We start from the raw sequence: 19,968 nt of genomic DNA on the forward strand, positions 1-19,968 counted from the left end.
TCTGTATCCTTTCTGAACTCTTTCCCATACGATTTCATGCACCTTATATGGGAAAACATCATACCCAACTTGATACATCTGTGGACTGGTGAATACAAGGGACTAGATGAAGGAAATAATAAACCTATGTGAAACTACAATGGATGTTAGTTTAAGGTGATTTCTAATAAATGTAATGTAACATACCTCAGCCGCTGCCCAAGAGGCTATAGAAACAACTGAGGTATTTCTATACTAAACCCCTCACTACTTATAGTCGGAGATGCTACTCGCTACAGTATAATGACTCCTAGGAGAACAATGGTTACTCCATGGAGTGGTGGCTATGCTCCATGGAGAACAATGGCTGCTTCGGCAGAGACCGGGTTTATCCGGTTTTGTCAGGAAACCAGGTTTACCACATAGACAAACAGGTATGGGAGGCCATAGGCAAAGCAACTGTAAATTCAGGGGCAACAATTCCTTCAGCATATTTTGCCCATCCGCCAGATTTTATCCATGACCGCTCAGCAGACTTGTGGTCCTTCTGGACACTCTACTTGGGTCCTAGCTTGCACCATCTATGAAGGTGATTTGGACTAAAACATTCATGTTGTAGATAAAAAAATCACTTTTAACATATGTGTATATTAGACCTTTACATTTTTAAGTTGTGCCCGCACATGGTGATGAAAATCACCCTTACAGAAAGTGAATATCACCTAGCTACATTTTATATCTGTTTTGAAAGTTGAATAAAGATAAATCACCCAATCTGAGTGATTATCACTTGCCAGCGGGTGATTTTTAAATGACCCATAAATGACCCTGCACCAAATATCAGCTGGTTTGTTGATTGTGGATATTCATCAGGTTATCAGGTGATTATCACCTTTTCTGGGGTCTACAGTGATACAGTCATAAGGAGTATACAGCCAGCTGATATTTATCAACATGCTGTTTCAATATTATATCTAGCAACACTCACATGATCCCACATGTATATTTACCACTGTCCAGCAATATAAAGCAAGCCACAAATGCCCCCCACGGTATATGGTGCATATGTAGCATCCAATGTTTATATCAGTAACATAACATGGCCCTCCGGGGCAGACCTGGACCCGGATTGGCAGCTGTCCTGCATTCATAAGTCCTTATCTTCAAACTCCATGGAATTGAGAACAGGAGTCATTGAGAAGTCATGTATAGTATGCTGGTAGATGTAAGATCTACATGATGAATTCATTTACATTGTACTATGTATTTTGGCCCCATCACATTGTTGTCCCCTCCATTTGCACCCATCTTCCAATGTAAGCTGATGACTGGTTCCAATTTCCAAACAATCTGTGATGTGTGTTGAAGTTGTACATGTGGATGTTTTAAGTTAATGTGCTCACTTTTTGATCCCCCACCTTACCACTTCCCTATTGCCATGTCGCATGTTGACAAACACGTCTTCATACATGATGCTTTGGTGGAAGACAACTAATTCACCCTTGAAGGAGATTCACAAGTACAGGTTTTGCAGAGCAATATTGGTAGGGCAGTGACTATGGCTATTGCTGTAATACACTGTGAAAACAGCTTGATCTGTTTGTACGTACTTGACATGGAGTTTTGTGTTTGATGGGTTCTGCAGATATAATTATAGGTGAGGATGTGTGAAAGGCAACATTGATGTTTGCTGGAAACATGGAACATCAATGTATGATGCCCTGTTCATTCTGAATGTGTATGCTCTGATGTTCATGTTCTAAAAAGTAATTTTTGTTGGTTGGTTTGTAGATATTCGGATGGATATACTTGCCTTGCGCATTATCTTGCTGACTTGAAGGTGATAGGATTTTTGTGGGATGGTGTTGATGAGCTATGGCTTATCAGATGGTCAGTATGTCTCTTATCAATAAATAATGAGCTAGTGTACTCAGGCATCTGTCACAAGTTTTTGAGCAAGCGAACCAGCTCATGTTCACATTGCACCTCAGCTGCATCTGACCCACTTGCAATGTACCACCATATGGTGCGGGCCAGATCGTTCATATTGAAACAGGGAAAGATAACATTTACAGTGTTTTGGGGGCAGTTTTTTATGATCACCAGGGGACCTGATGTTACCTGCTGATTTTTTTTTGCAGCAATGCAGGTTGCAATGGTGTTTGGCCTCATTTTGGATGGTGGGCCTGTGATGTCTTGATAATGTGCTTCATCCCACCAATCTGCAATTCTCTGGTCTCAATTGTAGAATTGACAGAGCGGGGTGATAGTTCTCCAATCCATTAAGAATGCCAATTTGGCAAGGACATCTGGATTGAAAACATTTGATTGTAGTGAAAGAGGCCTAATTATGGCAACAACTTCTTCCAGGCTCTGTATGGCTTCACAACTATGGATGACAGCACCAGATGCTATCCTGTTTGGCATTCATTTCAGTTTTTCAACACACTGTGTTGGGTCAGCATTCAGACTCCCTTTTGATGGAACCGTAACATACCTTTTTACCAATTGTCTATGTAGGGTGTTCTGCTTTGAGTTTTTTCAGTATTGTTGCAGTGCCCTGACAAGGGTTGCAGCACAACATCTTGTCAATTTCAGCTAAGAGATCTGTTTCTGGTTTCCGTTGAATGCATAGTGTTCAAGGTTTACAACGCATTTATGGTGCACATCAATTTATAAAGTACGCCACAGATGAAGTCATACATATGTCATACAAAAATTCAGCATGGTCTGATTGCAAGTAAAAGTATTGGCGTGTATTGGAATCTAAATTTCAACTGTGGTGTCTTCCACGGTGTCTGCATTTCCTGAGTGCTCCGGCCGGTCTAATAACAAAACACTCTGCAGCTCAAAATTGGCCACCCAGTTCACCCACTTATGGGCTTTGGCAGGAGCAGGTTTGGCAAATCCGTCTTTCTTTCTGTAATGGGTTACCCAGGCTTCAATAACTACCACATCTTGATTCTTGAGATTTGCTACAGGATATGTAGCCATCTTCCTCTTTCCAGTGATTGTCTTGCATGCGTCAAACACTTCGGTGAAGGGGTGGACCTGTGATTGGTAATGCTGATCAGGCAAGAGCGGTCTCCCAGTAGTAGAAAGCAACAGCTTACAAGAGTATTTTTGCCTGGCACTCGTGTATTTTGCCAATGAGGAAAACAAATCGCGCTCCAGCTAGTTTCAGTAATATCTGACACATATTACATATTAAGTGTTATCACAGTAATTTATGACGTGCACGTACCAAGCTATGGAGTAGATCTCAAGGACAGCATCTTCCTTGCTATGCTGGCCGCGTCCATAAAAAATGGAACTACCGTTATTGCTACATGCTCGGAGGGTCCGCCTGTTTTGTCAAAGAACCATAAGCCTGAAACTTGTCCTGTCACCCATACCATGGCTGGATTAACACCTCCTGCGTGGCAGAGGATGCTGCTCTTATCTGCAAATTTTGCTTGTACACTCCAATCAAGCCCCTGCTCAGGCACCTTGTCTAATGTGTACATGTGAGCCTTGGCATTGCAGTACATAGCAAGTTTGGTTACTTGGCTGCACATTAGATGAGGTCAAAGTGTGTTTATTGAATAATGCCTTCCATATGTACTTGCGTGTAGTAGTGTTGAGTTCATTTAACATCTCCTGGTCCAAGACAACATTGCTGGCATAATTCATTCCATATGAGCTGCTGCACAACAGTGATGCACACTTACAAGTTATCGCTAGGTCCATATTCCTGAGTAGTGTTTGCGTACTCTAAAGGTTGTGATGAGCTAAAACAGTGCCAATGAGTGCATACCACAATATATAAATTTCACATACTCAAGTGTCAATTCACTATCCTCGTTGTTGTCAGCAATGATTGTTACAATTGACATACCAGCACCTACTTACGCTTCACTTTTACTTTTACTTTTTCCATGTCACATGACCAGTCATGTGACCATTTACTTTACTTTACTTTATATTTTCGACTTTTCATAGTCACATGACCAGTCATGCATGTGACACATTACCTGACCAATGTCTAGACTCATCATGTGACTGGTCACATGCTAGACATTGGACTTTAAACTTTATTTACAACTGTACAGTACCTCATGTATTTCAGTATATATACAGGAGCAATACATGGGGAAGGACTCAGCAAGTCCTCCTGTTGTCTATCAGCAACTAACTTGTTGAAACCTAAGGGGTGATCCCTTCTCTCTTCCTCTTCTTCTGAGTGTTTTTTATTGTGCTCCAGTGCCCCAAGACTGTGTCTTGTTCATGTTGTCACAATGATATTATTGCTGGATCTTGGTTTCTTTGGAGGAGATGGAGTTGGAGACTTGTCCACCACTTTACACTTGTTTTTGGATGGTGCTATAGGCAGTGTTTGTTAGATTGTGCAGTGTCTTTTGAATGTGCAGTCTAGACCTGTGCGGGGCACAACAGCTTATATATTTTTGAAACAGGTAAAAGTATTAAATAAATTTCAAAAGAAATTGAGGTCACATATTTGCAATGGGGCATATATATTCAGGGGGTGGTTGCATGATTGATCGAGCTGGAACCACCTGTCTCATTGCCAACAATCAAGTCCTCAGACACTTCCATTTGCTTGGATTCCTCAGCAGCTGATAAGAATGTTGGTCCGGACAGGACAATGCGCTGAACAGGCTTGTTCAGCGTTTCAGTGTCTTGTTCTTGCCGTACAGATTTACTCGGACAGAGCTATGTAGTTGTTAGCGGTGTTGATTTGCAGTCCAGGCTAAAGAGAATAGGTGCATACCTCATTCAACACCCTAACCGGTATGAGCTGCAGAATGTGGGTCAGGACCAGGTGGCATTTAAAGTACTTATGACCGTTATGGGCTTTCTTGTACGCTATTTGAAAGTTGATGCTAACATTTACAAAGTTGCCACAACTGATGGACAGAGGGTTGCAGGCCACTTCCAGGCCGGTTTTGGAGATTTTTCCAATCTGTACTTTATCCAGGACACGCCAGCATTTTGCTACTGATGTAGAAGCAGTGGAGCGATCATCGGTACAATCCTTTATTTCTGGTTTATGCTCATTTTCATCAGTTACCTGTTGGATTTTTTATTAGCCAAGAAACGGGAGTGTAATGTGATACTTGCCCTTGTGAACACCCAGTGGCTGATGTACAGGTCCCCTTGATCCAGATCTCCTAGGTCGACACTTGCTTTTTAAGACATCAACTTTGTGTGGATGAGGCGTTGAATATTATTGATTGCCAACTGCGTTGATATCCAGGGTTGGTTGTTGCCTTTTGACGTCAAAGTAATATGGGGTGCACGGTGTTTGTGATGCATTCCGGATCACTAAGACCTCAATTAGCAATATCCATGTTGATTGGAATGCATTCACCTGTTCCAGTTTCCGAAGTGAGACACATTGAATCTGCCGAGAAAACCCTGTACATGGATGGTAACAGCATACAGAATATCCTCTTCTGAGTCTCTTAGTAACTTGTACAAGACCAGGTATTGTTTATGGCGCACGATATCATCCCCACTGTAAGAGACATAGGCCCACTTGCAGACACTGTCATATTCAGCTGGCATGTGCTGCTAATCTTGCAGTTCTTCAGCCCAAGATATTTTGCACGCTTCCACAACCTTTGCAGGCCACTGGTTGCGTATTAAGTTGCGTTGCTCATCTGTGACAGGTGCATTAGCAGAGAACTGCCTCAGAGGGATCATGGTGTGAGAGTCAAGTGAGTAGATGAACAATGAAGTGGCGAGAGAGCTTTAAATACAGACGGCAATGGGGGAATGAGCTTAGCTAAAACAAAACCTTAGAAAATGAGGGTGGCCGATCTCTGCTGTATATCAGCACTGTGTACTTTTATTGCATTGACATCTTCCACACCATTATCAGAGAGATGGCTCAAAAATTCTCTTGTGAAAATGTCTTGGAAATCCTTGCATGTTGTGCACTACCAGAAATCTGGAAATTTGCATCAGCTTCGTGCAACGGGTGTGCACTTGCCCGCTACACCATATACCGTTGAGTTGAGGCTGTAATGGGATTATTTTACCCAGATCCTTGCAAACTCTTGCAGTTGATTGATCAGTTTCAAGCAGTTGTAGGTGGCATGATTCCCACCGTTGTCTTCAATATGGCAGCTGTCAGTATTGGCTGCAATATGGAGATGTATATACCCATGGAGCACTTTGCAGTGTTTTTGAGGATGGTGTTAATGGGTAGTGATTATGAGATTGTGTATTCGAGTGAGCTTGGTTTTGAAGAGATCCTTACAAGTGGTGTATGCTGTGTTGACAAGATGTGCAACCGGTCACAAACCCTGTCACTCATGTCAGCGACTACTCCCCTTTTGTCGGGACCAATTTTTTGCACCGCATTAACAGTCACAATGAACTATATTTCAAGCCATGGCTTTTTTTTTGGCATATCCCAACCTTCTGTGTATGCATCGTGGGTTAATCAATCCACTATCATTCCCTACTTTATTGTCGCCTTCATCAGACATTGTGCTTGTCTTGGTGAGGACAGACCACCAAGGATACACCATTCATGTCCACCCACTGCTGTGGAATGCCCATATAGGTGCCTGTTGTCAGTATCATTCATGTCCCCAGACGTCCAGAAACAGTCACAATTGTAGCTGTTTCACCGTAGTATTTGGATCAAACAAAGGGCAAGATGTGACAACGCCAACAAGACACAGTCTTGGGGCACTGGAGCACAATGAAAACAACACTCAGAAGAAGAGGAAGAGGTGGGAGTGGTTACCCATTTGGTAGGAACAAGTTAGTTGTTGGTAGACAACAGGAGGACTCGCTGAGTCCTTCCCCATGTATTGCTCCTGTATATATGTATATATACTCAAATACATCACATGATTGGGAATGTGACTTTGAAAAGTTGAAAATGTAAAGTAAAGTAAATGGTCACATGACTGGTCATGTGACTTGGAAAAAGTAAAAGTAAAAGTACAAAAAGGTGAAGTGTAAGTAGGTGCTGGTATGTCAATTGTAACACAAGATAGGGATATCAAAATGAAGCTCACAGCAGGATATGATGATGAGCTTACCATGGAGTGGCAACTTGGAGGATACCGACATGACAGTCAATGTATGTACGCTGAATCCTCGTTGGTCATAGAGTCCAGAGAGTTGCAGGGACTTAGCAGTGTGTGAAAGTAGGAATGGAAAGGGGTGATCAGCACTTAGCTAGGTTAATGATAATGTCAGTAAAGTATGGGGTCAGAAATGCTGAGTCGTCGGTGTTTATGTGAGGTGTGTGTGTGGTGGCACATGTTTGTTGTTTGTAACATCATACGTGTAGACGCACAGGCATGTAATTGTGGTGCAAGTTGTTCAAACGTCCACACACGAGGCTTCAGGCAATAACAGGTATTGTTTCAATCTTACACCCGTAGTGGTGCAGAAAATACAATTTTGTCTTACACGTTGTTTCATAAATATGTCCAATAATCCACTGGCTATCTTTCTGTCATGCCATCCATGTCACCAGCCCGCTGTTTCCATTGTCCCTTTGCCAATGAATACTTGCCCTCCACTTCACTCGCTATTCTGTCACTTTGCCCGCATCCCATCGGTGTATTACTGCGTATAATGTTATGAAGTACCAGTTGGGCCAGTTTCTGGTCACGTTGATGTTACAATGTGACTGTTCTCTGTCAATTTGGAAGGTAAGTAAGTTGTGTTTAAAGTCGACATTGACACTCTTACCTTTATGGAGGATGTAAGTCAGGATGAGACAACTCTAATTTTTCCTGGGTAAGCCTGTCAAGGTCTTTTATACGTGCAATTTCATCTTGGAACTCTCCTGTTAGCCTCCTGCAGACAACATTTGATTTGAACCAACAAGCAATCACAATGCCTGCCAACAACTTTGCACGAGAGAGCATGACATAGGCACTTTGTAGTGTTCTGCATGCCACTAGATTGACGATCACCCCCATGAGAGAATGACCTTAGACGTTGTAGTCAGTGAAGGTGCAGGCAGGGATGAGCAAAAGTTGTATGTGACTGATTCACAGTTGGAAATCAAGGTTGTTGTTCTTGTATACGAAGTAAGATGGTGAGGGTAGGATAGGGATGGTTTCAGGGGGGAGTGAAGGAGCTTGAATATGTCTCTAGTTTTTTCTTCCAGTTACAATAATTGGTGAGTCTGTGAAATCTTGCGGATTGTTATGCTAAATGCCATTGTCCAGATTCAAGTGTAGTGTTCCGTAGTTGGAAACAGAGTAATTGTCCCTGTGCCTATTTGTTCAGGAGACATGGGCTGAGAGCAGCACCATGCTTGACCATCACAAATGTGCATCAAGAGATTCACAAAAGAAGGGTCCGTAGCAGCCCTCCAATTTTTCTTCAAAATGACAACCTTTTTGACTTGTTGCCACAGAAACGCTCTGTGCAAAGCACTTTGGCCATGATGGATTTGTGCGGTTGCAGGTGAGATGTTGCGCACAAGGCTGTGACAGAAGAGCAACTTTTATTTTACAGGTCTTAGCTGCCCAAAGCCGCCAGTAAAGATGATGTTCACTCCACCAAAAGGTTTTTGTGCGTTAATGTGGTCCCAAGCCCAATATTGACTGATTTGATGTGATATCTGGCTCAACAGCTTGGCAGATATCATTGACACCTTGTTAATAACTAGATATTTTTACGTTGTGCCAGATTCTTTCCAGTTCGTCACACTTGCTCTGCCAATTTGATTATGGGAGACCGGTAAGGGCGTGGATGGTGTGGCCATGGATAAGTACTACAGCATAACCAGTTGGTGCGCTGAGCAGGACTTTGCCTTTGTCATTGCAGTGTTTCATGAACTCTACCATACAGTTTATCACATGGCTCTTCCCAGCACCACCAACACCAGAGATGTAGAGGAAAAGTTGTTTATGTGATTGCAATAGGTGGTGTTCTGCAACAATTCACAGAGCGCGTTGTTGTTCGGCATTCAAATGGAGGCCCATGCCATTGATAACAGATTAAAGGTGGTGAGAGTTAAAGTTGTCATGCAATTGTTGCGAAGTAATATTGCTTTGAACAATTGTCAAGATAATAATTGATAGCTCAATACGACTTGGAATGACAATGTTGCGTCGAGCTTGCAGAGTCGGTGGACGGACCATTGTTGATGTCCGGAGGAAATGTCCTAGATCTTTTTTGGCGCCATAAGACCTTCATGAGAGTGGTGTGCATGTCAATGATTGGTCGATCAGCATCAGTAATTGGTAAAGCATTGCCGTGAGGGGGAGATTGGAAGTTAGTGATGTTATCCATGATGCCAGAGTGTTCTGCTGCAAATACAACAGGATTATGTAGTGCATCATGCCCAGTGCTGTCCAGAAAGTCCTCACCTTCTGTGGAATTGTTGTCGTCAACCATGTTGTTCAAAGTTTCAGCAATTGTGCCAAGATCATTTGCTGGGACAGTGCCAGGTAAGATGTCGTGCAAAAGAGGCGATGTTTGCTGAGTGTGTCTATCAGTCTCATACTTGTCACGAGCATCCCGACATTTGTTTTCTACATTCATATTGTTGATTCCCATTTGTAGAGCGGGGGGAAAGTTATGTGCAAGAAAAGTCTTGTGCCATGTGTCATTGGAGGGCTTTAGTGTGACCCATGGCTTGAACAAGATCAACATGACCCGTGACCACTCCTTGCATTCACAATCACCCCTGTCTGCTCTGGGCAAAGAATGACCCAAGAGGAGAGGAACACTTGCGACGTCACGTACTCTCAATAGGTGGGAGTGACTTTGGGGATGGGAAGGGTGAAAGTCTCCTCTAATATCCGCTCTACGGCTGCGCTTTGTGTGATTAACATTGTGGTTGATGGGCAAGAGTCCAGCAACTTGCTGAACTTCACTGTCCTTTGTGACTTTTGTAGTAGTTTCTGTGAACTCCCACAAAGACATGGAGCGAAAAGGTTCAATGTCTGGTCATAACATGTAGTCAAGAATATTATTCAACATGGTTGGTTGGCCATCACGGAAAGTAATGTTCAATTGGTCTTTAGCTTTGAACACCTCAGACTCATTGTTTTCTACATCATCACGCTGATGGAATGGGTTAAGATCATTGTTATTCATAACAATGTTTTCTGCAGGCTCCTCCAGAGCATCATCATTGTGCAGTAAACTGTTAGTGTCCATGTCAGTTGTAGGCAAAGTTCTGCAAATAAAGCTGTCGAACAATTGCCATTTAATGGACTTGAAAGAGTGATTGCAGTAATAGTCACCCCCTCCAACAAGGTAACTCATCACTTGTGGGTGCACAATCTCCTGTCTGGCTATCATTGTGTTGATGGTTTTAGTAAAGAGGCTCTTGTTGATAACAGGAGCAGACGCAAGACCACCATCAAATTTGACGTCATTTTGTCGGATAGCATATAAAACAGCAGCCAAGCCAACATGGGTTGGTAACTAGGACTTCATAATGTAATTTGTCACATAATAAACTAATGCTATTAGTTGTTCATCCATGGATGCAGTCTTTTCAGCAGTATTGACTACGTCTCGGGATCGGGTTTTGTCAGTGCACGCGTAGAACCGTTCATGCGCATGCAACGATTTACGTCAACTTTTGATTGACCTGGCTTCAGATGTTTCCAAGTGTTGGTATGTTCATGCCAGTTACAATCCACAGCAAGTTGGTGTACAGTATTTCTAAACACAGAAGCAAAGGCATTCTCAGACATAGCACTACATATTGGACCAAGAGTCATTCTAGGGTCTGGTTGAGAAGAGTCATGGGGTGGCTTTCAAACAGAAAAGTCTGGGGTATCTACTGTTACATGTGTATCACCCCGGTAAGTGACACATTATAGTGCTCTCTAACCAGTCAAACATTGATTGCTTAAATTCAGTGCAGTCAAACATTTTATCACACAGGACCTGCAGATTTGGATTGCCTTTGATCCACAACAACATGTGACAATGTAATGTTCCACGCCCTTGAGCCTCAACCATACCGTAATGTGCAGTATAGTGCCCGAAGAGACCCGGACCTCAATTGTAGCAAGCACATGTTGAGACGATTTGATCATGGTATCAAAGAATTCAGCAGCAGCACCTGGGTGATTGGCAACAAAAACACCCTGTTGAAAGGCTGACATTTGCTGCCATTGTGCATGGGACAATCCAGCAATTATCCCAAGGAGTGGGTTATATATATCAGCAGGATTCAAGGTGATAAACAAAGCAGGCATTCCAAGTTTTTTAATAAGAGCCCTAATCTCATTGCACCTGCATAACTTGTAACCAAAGCTGCCCTTCAGGTCCTTTGCTGCTAACTTTAAGCGGTTCAGTAATCTCATTGCATGCTTCTGTTGACGATTGGAGGGTTTGGCGGCAGGGTTTTGTTCCCACATAGTTATCATTTCTGTTAGGTCAGGGGCAAGTGTTTTCATTTCCTGCACAATAGTGTCTCGCTCACAAGAGCGGATAGAAGAAGAGGTGTTCTTGTTCACCTCACGTTTCTGCAAAATGTTTCAACAAATATAAGCAAACCTTGCGTCTTTCTGGAAAGGGGAGTTGTGCTGCTTGAGCAAGTTACGGACTTGTCTCTCAAATGAGATATGTTGATCTGGACGTTGATTTGGTTTGTTGAAACCACCAATACCCCATGGATCCAAACGAGGAAAGAGGTAACTCATCAAGCCGAGCTCCAACTCGGCTTGTGTGACCTCTGTGACGTCCGAATAGCCCCCCCCCTGAACTGACGGTTAGTAACGACAGTGGTGGATGTAAGATAACTTTGCAATTTGTGGATTGTTGGATCAATTCCCATACTAATTCCAGTGAGTTGTTAAGTCATGCAAAAATGCTTCAAAGTGTACACGTTGAACGTTGAACTTCGTCTGGATAGAATTGTCAAAATGCATGGTGGAGTGTCACTTTGAAGCATTTTCTTTATAAACAAGGACGACAAATGCAAGATATTCTCGAGTCTCAAGACTAGAATGCCTCGGCGGAGCTCTGCACCCGTCATCTTGCGCTGACACCCAGTGATCATCTACTTCAGCCCACTCATCGGCAACCCAATATCCAGATTTGATAACATCATTATGGAGGAACTTGCACCACTGCATTGGCGGTTTCCCAGCATCATCGTGTCACGGTAAACTCGATAGGGCTTGGATGTGCGAAGACTTCTCTTCCTAGGTTTCGCATGGTGAATAGTTACCGGAATCTTTCCTGTAGGATGACACCTTCAAGTTATAGAGAAATTTGACGCGTTAATATATAAAATATCCAGGTGGGCCTCCTTTCGGTTGATGACCGCGTTCTCAACCATAACTTCAATGAAATTTCTTCACCAAGGCTGTCAGCAGTATAGCGCGTGCTGCGATCCCTCCGACCGTTTGGGTCTCGAAATAGGCCGTGCCGATATGCGCCATACATTAGCTGAGACACTGTCCATTTTCCAATCTGCTTTGAACCTTTCACCTGCTGATCGATCCCGCTTTGTCTTGCATGGCGTTGGAGCCCACCAGTCACTTCCTTACGAGTACATACATCATGCCTTTTCTGTCCAGGCCAATAAATTCCCAGATGCCATCGCAGTGGAACACTTCAACGAAATTATGACCTTTAAAACGTTGGACGAGACGTCGGACATTCTCTCAAGGCATCTTAGAAGTTGCGGAATACATCCTGGAAAGAGAGTCTGCCTTTTGGTTCAGCGTTCTGTTGCTATGATTATATCAATCCTAGCTATACTCAAATCGGAGGCTGCATACATTCCGGTAGATGGAGGTATAGTCACCGACCAAACGCTACGCTTCATATCGGACGACTCGAATTCATGTTTAGTTCTCTGCCTATCCCATTTCCGTAACAAAGTACCATCTTATATGGAGAACATCGATTTAGACAGCTTTCTCCTTCGACATTCACGGTCCAGTTTATGTCCCGATCCATCTTTCACGGACACATCAGCTGGTCATCACGAGGCATATGTAATATATACTTCGGGTGAGCCTGATAAGACTCTATTTTTCTGCTAGTGTATTCTGAATGTGTATCCATAGGGACTACAGGAAGGCCGAAAGGTGTCAGCATAAGCCACAGAAACCTGACAAACTGTCTGTGCACCATTCATTCATTCTGACAACGAATTAATTGTTACATGAAGCACTCTGTTTACAACCAGGGAAACTCCAGATGAAGTCAGGTGCTCGGGTTTCGCAACTATTGAATATTGCCTTCGATATGTGTGCTTGGGAAGTTTTGGGATCTCTTGTTGACGGTTGCACTCTCTGCATACGAGGAAAAGCCCAAAGTGATTGGTCCCATGTGCTGCGAACTGTGGACATTGTGATTTCAACTCCCATGATCCTTCAATGTTACAACCCAAGTGACTATCCTAACGTATGCTGTGTAGCCACAGCAGGTGAACCGTGCCCCCAGGCCCTGGCCGACAGCTGGTCTCAAGTTATGTAATTCTATAACTCATATGGACCAACTGAGGTGCATTTTCTGCTGTTTATATCCGTCAATGTCACTAAAGCTTCAACAGACAACTATCGTCAACACGATTCACTCACATGTGATTGGGAATCCTACGCCGAACAATCGAATATACATATTAGACGATGATATGAAGTCAGTTCCATTTGGTCAAATAGGCATGACTTGGGCATCGGGCCTTGGTACATCATCAGGCTACGTTAATCGCCCCGAGCTTAGCAGTGGACGCTTTGTGGAGGATCGTTTTACCCTAAACAGGTTCGTAGTAGTACTCATTTATTTATTTGCTTTAACTCATTTCTTATCTCAAAATACCAGGAATTTAATGTTCAATACCGGGGATCTCTGCAGATGGAATGCAGAAGGTCTGTTAGAACATTTTGGGAGGATAGATGACCAAGTGAAAGTGAAGGTATGCTGATCGCCAAATGACATAGTCAACCACTTGAGCTGAGCCTAATTAAGGGATTCCGGGTAGAACTTGATGGAGTTGCTTCAGCAATGCTGTCATGCACAGAAGTGACTCGAGCTGTGGCTCTACTAGTAAACAGTGCCCTCTGGGGCATCATTTGCCCTAAACACGTAGACATTGAGACTGTGCGTAAAGCCATATCACGGTCAATGCCATACTATGCAGTGCCGTCCAGTTTTATTGCTCTGGATGCATTGCCCATGACTAGGTTAGTCGTTTGATATGATATTCCATCTTGCCACCATTGTCTCATTCACCCATCATAGTAACGGAAAAGTTGACAAGGTTTTACTTAGGGAAACCATACTTGAAATCCAGTCTCGTTCTAACGACAGCGGAAGGACCAGAGACTAATAAGGCTTTTATTGTGTTTCAAGCTTTACCATGTCTAATATATTTTGCACTCAACACTCCACTGGTCCTTTCTGACTGGTCCTTTCCATTTCGATAATGATGCCATGTTTTTCGGCGGACCCTTTAGTTTGACTGTACTACAGTCTACGAGGTCCAGCCCGTGGCTCTGCCACTGGTGCGATGTTTCTGCTATATGATAAATAATAATAATAATTATATTAATTATAACAATACTGTCAAGTGATCAAAATGTTTAAGTCAGTGAACTTATGCTGTCTGTAATGTATGTTAAGTCTTTGAATCCTATGATGCATGTTTGACTTGCTGTTCCGTCGTTGAATGTTTTTATAAGCCTGCCCTAAACTTGTGCACAGTATACTGAATTCAAGCAGATGATTCATTGAATCTTTACAAACATCAACATATATTGTAGCATAAAAAGTCTGTGGTATTACATTGATAAATTGATGAGAAATAAAAAAAGACTCCAGAAATGGTAAAGGATGATGATATGATCTGATAACAAAACACTTTAGTAAAAAGGGTGAGAATTGGGGAAAAATCTACTTGCCAGTCACAGATAAAGCCAGTCAGAATTTTGGAATACACCAAATTGACGGTATGTCTGTTATTTGAACCATGTGGAAATAGCACTTTTATTCTCTCTCCTTGATGGGCAGTTCTTCTGATGAAGGTTCCAATGTGAGGTGTGGAATAAAAGCTATCTTTCCTGCATGTTTTCCTCCTGAGACATGGCACTTCAATACTCTTCTCTTCATCTCTATCAAAATCATGTGTGTTCCATTACAGAGTCCATTTAGGGGATCAATATTGCAGAGGAGCATAAGTGGACATTCAGCTTTAAGTTTGAGGTGCGCTTCAGGAAGGCCAGATACTTGCAAGGAGTTCAAGAATTCCACAGGATAATGTTCATGCCCCTCTCCAACCACTTTATCAATTGACAGAGCTACTAACTCTTCTCCAGGGAATGTTGTGAGGATTGCTGAATTAAGGTCGCTAACGGCATCATTTTTTGCAGAGAGGATGACACGGTGGTGTGAGGAATCGATTTTTCTTATCGCATTCCCGTCATGTCGTGGTTAGCAGACTCGATCCCCATCACTCCTCTTGCCCTTGGACTAGAGATTACAGCAGGTGTCTTATTACTTTTATCCTTTTTCTTCTTATTTTCTATTCACACTCATGTCCTATCGTACCTACAACGAGGTAGACTTGTTGTCGACCCTCGAGAAGATATCCAGATGACATAGCCACAATCCAGTGCTATGTCTGGGAATACTTCGGAGGAATATTGATAAGCGAAGAATGTTGTGAGTCAGCGCCTTCTCATGGGCTTACTGATACAGCCAATCGCACATCCCTTACCAATACGTTTTCTCATACAATTAGTAAATATGATAGATCGGACCACCTTCTCCTTTTTTCTTATTGGTTAGCTAGCTGGTCAGACCACTTTCTCAGTTTTTCCCTTTCTCGGTCTGACCATCGCCGTTCACTATATAAAGAAGTACATACTCGATGTATTGTTCTCTAGTTCAATATCAGTTTGGATTTGCGCTCATACCGATACTCTTCATTCTCATACCCTGATTCACCGCCTTCCAGCAAGGACTTGACCAGGCATTGTGCTTTGTTATATAGCTTCGTATTTGTTGCCTGACAGGTGGAGGAAATTGTTCAATTGAGAACTTCTGGGAAGTGTCTAGCCATTTGCTGAGAGCTAACAGGGACAGAACTAGAGTCCAGTATGAGTAACTATATTATCAGAGAGTACAGAATACGTACAGTACCTAGAGTCCAGTATGAGTAACTAAAGAATAGGAATACTGGACTCTGCAATACTAGTCCAAAGTTTTGTAAACAAAGGTGAACAAATCAGCCACAAAGGCAGAATTATAGATGCTCAGTGAATACTGAACAATAGAGCAAAAAGAATAAAGAGGAAAGTGATTTAGAAAGAAGGGAAAATAAATAGCACAAATAGGTGCAGAATCACCAAAACTAACAGAAATAATGGTCATCTTTGTCTCCATTTGCAATTCCAGGATAGGTAGTGTCAACTAATGAGTCTATGGTGTTTTATGGCATAAGCATGTTGGCGGGAAGCTCAATAGTTCTATCTCCTGTAATTTCACGACCACCACCAACATCCAGGAGCCAGCTGTTACAATAACACAATTTTTGGACCTTTCCTTTAATTTTCATCCTCCGCTTTAATAACCTTTTACTATAGTTCACACTCTGTGCCATACAGCACTTTCCTTTTTTGTTCTAACTCCACCTTCTCGTGCAGCGCTGCCTTTATTCTTCTTTTAGACTCAAACTCTCTCATGCAGTGGAGCTGGTCACATGGGCTGCGCCCTCTGACATTATCAGCCACTGCCTTTATCAACTGTACAGTACATAGGTACAAACACTCTGTATTAGTATAAATACCCCAATAGATCAAGGAGACTCCTCAGCGAGTCCTCCTGTTGTTAACCAACAAACTCTCTGCAGCCTAAGGGGTAACCACTCCCCATCCACTACCTTTATAGTGTTTTCCTGTGTGCGCCAGAGTAACTAACTCTTGATTGTTACACCAGCTAGCAAAGGCTTCACTTTCTGGAGAAACCATATATGGGTTAGGTGTCTGATTGATGGAGCTGGGGAGAAATGAAGACTGGAGCAGAGTAAAAATTCCCTTGCTTGCCAGCAGTTGTCTTACAAAATAGCTCAACATGCACTTTCTGAGTCCAAAAAAAAGCGGATCAATAGCAAGCACAGGGAGAAGGCTATCCAGCAAGCAGTGAAAAAATACCATGCGGAAAAGAAGATAAGCCCAAGCAGGAGAGGCAGAGCTTGCGCCGGCTTTGCTGAGACGTTGAGGAGGAATATTCCAAGGGGAAAAGGCAGCAAGTTCATGTTGACTATAAGACAGTTTCATGCTGGCTGAATGGAGGGAGAAGCTGTGCTGAGTTTAACCAGGAGACCAATGCATGGTTAAAACCGGAGGAGGAGGAGAATGTTGTTGCCTATTGTATTGAGCTTGCAAACAGAGCTTTCCCACTCAATCACAAAGTGCTGAAGACTCACATTGATGCCATCTTGAAGGCCTGCATGGAAGCTTCCTTCCCAAAAAGGGTGCTGGGAAGAGTTGGACAAGTTGATTCCTCGGAAGACATTCAGCACACCTTAGCCCATACTGGAGTGGTGCACTGGACACTGCACGTGGCCATGTGGTGAACAAGCATACACACAAGAAGTGGTGCAATTTGCTTGAGGAGGTACTTGTGGCACAGAATATTAAGGAGGACTGTATTTGGCAGCGCAAAGCGACTATGTTTATTGGCTCGAGGTCTGAAACAGTATGTTATTGGACCTGCAAAGAAGAAATGTCAGCACCTGCAATGGGATGGGAATTGTGAAACCATCACTGTAATAGTCACAAAATGTGCTGATAGTTTGGATCTTCCACCCACTGTAATCTACAAAGGTAAGAAGTTTCTAACACGGTGGCACAAAGATAACCCCCTAAATGATTTGTAAGATCTTTTGTTTCATCTCCAGCTTAAGTCAGCTCCTAACTGGATCTATGTAGGATTGCACACTCTTCAAAAGGTTGGACTGATAGGGTCATTGGCCGTCTGTGGATTGAGGATTTTGACAAAAAAAACTGCTGCAAAAGCAAACAGCCAAGCAAGATTATTACTTGTGGATGGCCATAACTTACATTATTCAGAATAATTTCTTGATTATGCTTGTGAGCATAACATCCATATACTGTGCTATCCTACACATGCAACCCATGTCTACCAGGGCCTTGATGTTGTTACCTTCAGCCCTCTCAAGCGCTTCTGGACAGAAGAACAAGATCAATATGAAACCTCAAAATGGCAAAAGGTTACATTTCCATCTATACAAAGGCACACAAGCGGGCCCTGACACCACAGAACATTCATATGGCATTTTGCAAAACGGGGGTCTGACCCTTTAATCCTGATACTGTCACAACTGAGATAATGGCCCCAAAGTCTAGGGACATTGTCATCAAGTTACCTGCCACTTACACAGCCAAGTCCTGTGAGAGCATTTGTGAATACTATATGTCAGTATCAGCAGGAGCACACTGTTGGAACTACTTTGTCAATTGAACCATCTCTAAGTCACCCCAAAAAATCACATCAGCCACCGACAACCCTTTTGTTACACCATCAGAAAGTAACTCCACAACTAAACAAGAGATGCTAAACAACGTACCTGCATGGATGAAACCAGCTCAGTGTCACTTCAGTCACCCCCAAAACATAAGCATTTAGCTTCAACTATCTGTGTAAATGTATAAAGCTAAGAGCTTGTTTTTCCTGGTATCATCCCAAGTGCTCCAGCAAGGATGGGATCATCCCAGAAGTGGGATAATACCACCCTTCTGGGATTTTCCCATGGTATCAGACCATTTGTTATGGTGGGATAATCCCATTAGATGGGATAATCCCAGACATTTGCCACATGTCACATGGTGTCAGGGGGGCTTTACTGCAAAAATAGTTCCTGCATAAATGTAGCCAACATCAATACATTATCAATAGTACTAATAGCCATGAAGCAGAATACAATACTACCTGCTTTCATCATTTATAACATATATACAAATTTCAAATGGTGTTTACTCTCAATTGAACCTTAATTTGTCCAGCTTCTAGTGTAATATCATATACTATAGATTGATGGAGGAGACTTTGACCAAAGGTTAGTGTAACTAATTGTGACATATAACCATTTACAAATTAACCTGATTTAATTCAGTTGATTAGGAGATAATTCAACCATATCTCTTTTCCTTAACTGACTATATAACTTTGTCATTCCTACTTATCATATAATTTACTGCATATCACAAAGTAGATTTATCTACCCTGGATTTCTATCAATATTACTTAAAATGGCTTATAGTCAAAGGAATACAAGATGTTTGACAATACCAAGCATATACATCTGCAGGATTACAATACCTCTCATTCAGGCTCATCCAACTTTAAATAATGTAACACTCTTGCAACCAGGCAAAGATATGTCACAAATCCATTTAATGTGCTGATCCAAAAGATATGATATTTTTTTGAATTGTGCAGCTTTATCCAAGTGCCTGAACTGAAAAATGCACAAAGATACCAGTCCGAGTAAGTACTACATATTCATTATCCTTCCCTCTGCTGCATCATTGTCAAAGGCAGAACATGTCTTGCATGAGACAAATTGCTGGCTCTTTGTGGCAGCCCAGCATCCACAAGCCAACACCCATTTTATCCACTATATGTCCCCACGCATACAATTGATTATAAATTTTTGTGAAAACAAAAATGGCTGAAAGGTGTGCTCTGCATGCTTATGCAATTTCATGTGACTTGGGATGAACCTACGTGAGGGCTACTCTGAATCACTGTCCCAGTTCAACCTTAGGTTCATCCAGGTCCTACCATAACATAATAGTTGGTTTACAAACAAAATACTGCAACATGTAAAAAATGGAAACTGCTGGAAAAGGACAATAATATTTTAAGCTGCTGGGAACTTACCTATGATTATATGTTACAGAATAACCTTAGTGCATTTCAGGAGTATTTTCCCCTGTCATGCTGAGTCACCAGCAGCCTAAGCATGCTATTCGATAATTCTGTTCCTGTTGTGGGATG

At 42.4% G+C, this 19,968-nt stretch overlaps 5 protein-coding genes across 5 annotated transcripts; 2 read left to right on the forward strand and 3 right to left on the reverse strand.

Moving 5' to 3' along the window:
* Positions 1–2,745: 2,745 nt before the first annotated feature.
* On the reverse strand, positions 2,746–5,547 carry SERLADRAFT_407599 (uncharacterized protein; the record flags this gene model as incomplete). The annotated part of the gene is made up of 10 exons (XM_007317132.1): positions 2,746–3,030; positions 3,093–3,153; positions 3,224–3,267; positions 3,297–3,528; positions 3,584–3,661; positions 3,690–3,749; positions 4,308–4,341; positions 4,536–4,692; positions 4,751–5,050; positions 5,404–5,547. The coding sequence occupies 10 exons, from the start codon at positions 5,545–5,547 to the stop codon at positions 2,746–2,748; spliced, it is 1,395 nt and encodes a 464-aa protein (XP_007317194.1).
* A 3,143-nt stretch (positions 5,548–8,690) lies between these two features.
* On the reverse strand, positions 8,691–10,703 carry SERLADRAFT_407600 (uncharacterized protein; the record flags this gene model as incomplete). The annotated part of the gene is made up of 6 exons (XM_007317133.1): positions 8,691–8,896; positions 9,105–9,275; positions 9,336–9,603; positions 9,715–9,914; positions 9,969–10,401; positions 10,554–10,703. The coding sequence occupies 6 exons, from the start codon at positions 10,701–10,703 to the stop codon at positions 8,691–8,693; spliced, it is 1,428 nt and encodes a 475-aa protein (XP_007317195.1).
* A 1,024-nt stretch (positions 10,704–11,727) lies between these two features.
* Positions 11,728–12,290, reverse strand: SERLADRAFT_386453 (uncharacterized protein; the record flags this gene model as incomplete). Its single annotated transcript, XM_007317134.1, has 3 exons — positions 11,728–11,777; positions 11,846–12,176; positions 12,236–12,290. One exon carries the CDS (start codon positions 12,066–12,068, stop codon positions 11,871–11,873), a length of 198 nt encoding a protein of 65 aa, XP_007317196.1.
* On the forward strand, positions 12,282–14,142 carry SERLADRAFT_436853 (uncharacterized protein; the record flags this gene model as incomplete). Its single annotated transcript, XM_007317135.1, has 6 exons — positions 12,282–12,954; positions 13,011–13,064; positions 13,133–13,350; positions 13,499–13,707; positions 13,768–13,861; positions 13,915–14,142. 6 exons carry the CDS (start codon positions 12,282–12,284, stop codon positions 14,140–14,142), a joined length of 1,476 nt encoding a protein of 491 aa, XP_007317197.1.
* Positions 14,143–18,025: 3,883 nt separating this feature from the next.
* On the forward strand, positions 18,026–18,220 carry SERLADRAFT_347771 (uncharacterized protein; the record flags this gene model as incomplete). Its single annotated transcript, XM_007317136.1, has 1 exon — positions 18,026–18,220. A coding segment is annotated over one exon (195 nt), but the record flags the coding sequence as incomplete, so codon positions are not given.
* Between the last annotated feature and the right edge of the window lie 1,748 nt (positions 18,221–19,968).

The sequence above is a fragment of the Serpula lacrymans genome (assembly GCF_000218685.1).
Source record: "Serpula lacrymans var. lacrymans S7.9 unplaced genomic scaffold SERLAscaffold_5, whole genome shotgun sequence".
Classification (NCBI taxonomy): domain Eukaryota; kingdom Fungi; phylum Basidiomycota; class Agaricomycetes; order Boletales; family Serpulaceae; genus Serpula; species Serpula lacrymans.